This window comes from Cucurbita moschata, unplaced genomic scaffold (genome assembly GCF_002738365.1).
Source record: "Cucurbita moschata cultivar Rifu unplaced genomic scaffold, Cmos_1.0 Cmo_Scf00008, whole genome shotgun sequence".
NCBI lineage: Eukaryota > Viridiplantae > Streptophyta > Magnoliopsida > Cucurbitales > Cucurbitaceae > Cucurbita > Cucurbita moschata.
In genome coordinates, this window is record NW_019268524.1 from 3997987 (window position 1) to 4003252 (window position 5266).

A 5266-nucleotide genomic window follows, 5' to 3' on the forward strand; every position below is an offset into this window, starting at 1 on the left:
CCCCCCCCCCCCCCCCCCCGTGGTGCCCTTGGTTTGCAGATAGCCATGGTGCATGTTGGAAAGCCTACAAAACTCATCAGTGAAATCTTGACCAAATAATGAAACAGTAGAGTTATGAGAAAACATCATTGACACGTTCTATTAACACTCCCATGAATAAATATGTATTATGTTTAACTTCAAGTGTCAAACATTCAATAATGCCAATAATGTAGATTGCACATTATTCAACGAGAAATAAGTACTTCCTACTTTTGGGTTGGTGGGACGGTACTTCAGGATTTATGCTTTTTATTGAGGATAACTCTGGTGTTGAACAAAGATATAAAGCTCAATTATCATGAGAAGAAATCAAAGGAACATTCTAAGTGTGTGAGGTAACAAATGGCTACTTTATATATCTTTCCTTGAAAAAGCAAAAGATAATGAAAGACTAAAACTAAAGATGGTCATTCTATGATGCTTTTGAATGTTCTGTGAGTGTAAACAGATTATCTAGTCGAATGGGAACACAGGTGAGGTGATTGTTTTATCAAAAGTGGCCGCTCAATTTGAAAGATGCTGAGCAGCAGCGGTTCTTGCAGTTCATATCCCAAGTCCCCTGCTCGTAAGTTCTAAGAATATCAGCCAAATGTTTCTACATTAGATTTTTCTCGGGACCACCACGAATTTTAGATCCTGTTTTTCCTGCGTGATAAAGAAAAGGAGGATGAAGAACTTTTATTAGAACGCCCAATGTTTTGGTAGCAGAACCACCTAGGGGAAGTCTTACCTTAAGACCAAGCACATTGCATGAGATGCACCAACTGCAACTGATAAAACATGGTAGGGACCCAACCCATCATCTTCCATTAGAAATTTGACCTCCACAGGACATGGTTGTGCCTCTGGCAGCCCAGGAACACCCAATTGAGAGTCCTTAGAATTTCCCCACATGTAAAGTTTGCCCTCAGCTTTCACAATCCAGAAGTGATTTTATCAGTGTCTTTCAAAGACGTGTCTAATGAAATGATCAGAACGGCACGTCGAAGTAAGAGCGTATTGCAAAAGCAAGTATTTTCCCAAAGAAGTTTATGGTCATTCCAAATGCTAAATATGTAATATAATCATCATAATAAATAAATAAACTAACTAAACTGTGAAAATGACTTCAACTTCCTGCCTAACTGGCAGAAGAAAACAACGTCAACGTGTATGAAAGCACCAAAACAATTTGATATTAAATTCTATATGTATAATAGAAGTAGATAACCAAGGGCTACCTGTTATAGCTGCTGAAGAGGAACCACCACAGGCAATATACATCACTCGCTGATCAGCTAGAGCATCAATGACTCTCGGTACTTTTTCATTTTGTATTGAAGAATGCCCCAACTGACCATGCCCACCATAACCCCAGGAAAGTACTTTCCCATCACCTGGGTTAGAATAGCAAGAAACCTTAATAAACACAAGATGTGAATATAATAAACTCGAAGAGCAAAACCAGTAAGTGAGATGTGGCTGCTTCTACAGTCAAGTTACCCGTTAATCCAAGTGAGTGGTATCCACCACAAGCTATTTGAATGATGGGTGTGTCCTCAAGACTAGGAATAGGTTTTGGTTCCCAACCACCATTCTTATTGCCTCTACCAAGCTCAAAGTTGGTGTTTGCTGCATAAGTTACCAACAGCGAAGTATGCGATGTTAATAATATCGGTTTGCAAAGTTGATTTTTTTTTCCCTAGGGGATAACTAAGCTCAAAATCTTTATTTATAATGGCTAAACCTACAACCTCATGGCTTAAGGCCTAGCAGCATGGAAGATGCAACAAAATTTAAAAATTCTAACTGTGGAACATAACGAAGTAAAAGGAACTAACTGGCTCAGTTTTTCCACGTAAAATCTTGCACATAGATGTAAGTTCTAACATCAAAGTCACTGCCACGAAAAGAACCCAGGTCTGATCGATTGAACACTTTATCACAAACAGGCCAGGCAAAAGTTCTTTTGCAGTAAAAATCTGACACCACAATATAGTCATTCATTTTTTTTATAGGTGTTTTTTTTTGTATAGAAAGTCATTCATTGATCATGCAAGGTGTCATTACCCAAAGACAAAGACCTATCAATTTAACGCATTCAGTTGCATATCTTCAATGCTTTTTCTGGCATTTGGCCTGTGAAAGACCTTTCCATCATTCTGTAATTGCAGCCTTAAAAATGTTTGTACAGCATAGTGGCTTCTTATTTTACAAGCACATTTTGAAAGCATTCTACAGCAATATTATAATTTTTTGAACTTTTTAAGACCACAAAGACATTGAAGTAGCACTAATAATTTATTTCCTGGTACTTTGATTTTGGAAAAACATCATGATTAAGCATCATCATTTCTAGACTGTTATTTTAATTTCTAAACGAGTATCATAGTCTCAATTCAGTATCCATCTGTTACCAGAGAAACTTTATCCTAATGCCCTTATGTTGGCATGCATTAAACTGAAACTCTTACCTCCCCAATTCCAAAGCTTCCCATCCACTCCCAGAGCCATGGTGAAGAAACCACCACAAGACACAGCGGCCACAGGTGCAGACAATGCTCTCACTCTAGAAGGAATGCTCAGTCCTCCTCCCTCATTTGGGCCTCGACCTGGACCAAGACCCAATCTACCATCACCTTCATCTCGGCCCCAAGTGTATAGTTCGCCTATATCGGTGAACACAAAAGAAGAAATAACTTTAATATGAAAACCTGCAAATTGTTACCGATTTTTGGGAAAGAATAGATGATACAAGTGTGAAAATAAAGATCAAAGATCATTTAATTAATACTATTATCTTTTTATAAGAAAATATTGTACGCAACCAACAGGAACAGCAATATTAGTAGTTCATGAGAACCATCTAGACTATTTGGATTTGGAGCATCCGAAAATTGAGCATAGGCCACTTCATAAAATTACACTTATCAGGAAGAGATTTTCTCATAGCTTAGTTTTGATACAGACCAATTGTTTTGGAAGTGTATGGTAGGAAAAGAAGGAAGGCTGGTGAGGCTTGATCTGTGAGTAAGGGAGACAGGTTTTGTTCGGCGTGTCCCACTTAGTTAAGTAGTTTGTTAGAGGAATATGAGAGGGGCTTATGCTTAAACATGGTTAAATACATTAGTGAGAGGGGAGTGAGGCATCTTTGATCATTTTCGGGATATTTTACGGGAGAGAATAGAAAGCTCTCGAACTTGGCCTTATACCTTTTCCTTTGAACATAAATAATAACAGAGGTTCATCATTTTGTGTCTCTAAGTAACATCAGCAGTAAGGAGCTATACCAGATTGCAACAATTATTTATTCTTTGAGCATAACATACCTAGTTCTTGATTATGTTTACATTACTAAATATGCCCTCCAAACCTATCGGTTCGGAAGATTCCCCTTCTCCTGGTTTTTTTATGAGAGAAATATAATCCCACGCAATGAAGGAACCTTTAGCCATTGTTAAACCTAACTTCCCCAGCAAATATTCATTTTTCTGTCTAAGGTAGCATCAATACAATGAAGGGATAAACAACCTGATTCTGTGATAGCTGCAGTATGGGCACCGCTAGTTGAAATGTGTGTTATTCTACTCCTCCATGAGCCTTCTACCAATCTAGGGGACAGTTCACTGTGATAAACAGAATGTCCAAGCGCACCAAAGCCACCGTAACCCCTGGTAGCTTCATTTTTTAATGACCGAAGATCAAGTTTGGCAGTTTAAGAACAGAATCATGAAACAGAAAGTAAAGGAGCATGATGTCTAAATAGTATATGAACTGAAGGCATGCATTGGAGTTAAAACATGTTTGAGAGTGATTTAAAATGATCAAAATCAACTTTGTAATTAATTTTATACTTTTAAAGGCGATTTTCTTTTCATAAAAATTGATTTAAAGTGGGGTTTTGAATACAACAAACATTTCAAAATCACTGCCAATCATCCCCTGAAATTATGATAAAGCATTTCTCAGGTTAACTTGTACACTTCGAAATCATCTTATTAAGAGCTAAGAATAATCATGAAACAGAGTCACCCTTACACACAAGAAACAAAGGGATTCAACAGCAAGTTGAATAGCCAACTTAAAAGCGTTAGAAAAATTGAAAATACGTATCAGGTTGCAATACTGACCAAGTTAAAACCTGCCCAAGCGAGTTGAGCGCAACTGAATGCAGACCCCCAAGAGCAATGCAACGAACACCCTCTAAGCGAGGATTCAAAGTGGGAATAAAGACAGGGTGTTCATGGCCGAAACCGAGACGGCCGCCGTCGCCCTTACCCCAAATCCAGCAATTCCCATTAACAAGCAAAGAAGAATGAAACAACCCACAAGAAATACCGATCTCGAACGAACCCTCACCCCCAGAATCTCCATTCTCGCTGGAGCGTGACGGAAGCTGCCCCGGGGATAAAGCGACTGTATGGAGATCGGGAACAATTAAATTAGCCACAGGGGAAGGATATAGACGGATTTCTTCAGTACCACCCCCGAGCTGGCCGGAGGAACCTCTGCCCCACGAAAGGACCTGAAGGGTAGCCGTGGTTTCGGCATTGATTGGATGCTTTCCTTCGGGAGAGTCGTGTTTGTAGAGCAAGGGAACTTTTGTCGAACTGGACGGCGGTGGAGGCGAAGCAATCGGAGAAGAGAAATGTCGGCAACGAGTGAGATTGATCGCCAGAAAACGATGTGGGCGAAGAAAGTACATATCAAAAGCTCGATCGATCAGTCGGCAGTGCCGTTTAACTTTCGCCGCAATTCGACTCTCAGCCGAGTAGGGCGGCAGAATCAGAATGTATTTCTCCTATTACACCGGAATCCCATTTCGTTTCTTCCAAATTTATGATAAATTAACTGAAAATCACGTTTGTGTCTTTTTACATATATTTTTAAAATATTTTATACCTCTTTCAACTGAATTTAACGATTGTGAGATGAACCCTAATTTCACATTAACTTTTTTAATTTTATGTTTATTAAATTTAAATCTTTTTTAAATAGACCAATAATATATTATACATGAATTCAAACACGTATTAAATATTAAAATATAAAATTCATTAAATCGTTTGGTCAGCCTTCTTAATTAGTCTATCACGTGATTCTTCTAGTTCGAGTTGTCTTACAGCTAAGATAGTTTGGTCAGCCTCGAGCTCCTCGAGTAGGTTGAGGATCGTGTCAACTCGCATCTTGTTTACTTCGTCACGTGGTTCTTTTAGCTTGAGTGATAGTCTAATCGACCTTAGCC

At 38.8% G+C, this 5266-nt stretch overlaps 1 protein-coding gene across 2 annotated transcripts; it reads right to left on the minus strand.

Annotated features, from left to right (window-relative positions):
- Positions 1–229: 229 nt before the first annotated feature.
- On the minus strand, positions 230–4887 carry LOC111446293 (ultraviolet-B receptor UVR8). 2 transcript variants are annotated; one of them, XM_023085039.1, is made up of 8 exons: positions 4792–4887; positions 4152–4757; positions 3553–3692; positions 2496–2690; positions 1525–1653; positions 1263–1418; positions 773–953; positions 230–687 (listed from the first exon to the last, which is right to left on the minus strand). In XM_023085039.1, the coding sequence occupies exons 2-8, from the start codon at positions 4724–4726 to the stop codon at positions 672–674; spliced, it is 1392 nt and encodes a 463-aa protein (XP_022940807.1). In that variant the 5' UTR covers positions 4727–4757; positions 4792–4887; the 3' UTR covers positions 230–671. The 2 variants fall into 2 exon arrangements, with proteins under 2 accessions (XP_022940807.1, XP_022940809.1); XM_023085041.1 differs by having other exon boundaries at positions 4152–4870.
- Positions 4888–5266: the final 379 nt, after the last annotated feature.

Excerpts from the sequence above, each read along its gene's own strand:
- LOC111446293 (XM_023085039.1), bottom strand. The coding sequence starts at position 4,726 with ATGTACTTTCTTCGCCCACATCGTTTTCTGGCGATCAATCTCACTCGT. Across the intron at positions 2,691-3,552 it reads TGCAGCTATCACAGAATCAG|GCGAACTATACACTTGGGGC; the intron begins GTTGTTTATCCC and ends TCACCGATATAG. Across the intron at positions 1,654-2,495 it reads GAAGCTTTGGAATTGGGGAG|CAAACACCAACTTTGAGCTT; the intron begins GTAAGAGTTTCA and ends TAACTTATGCAG.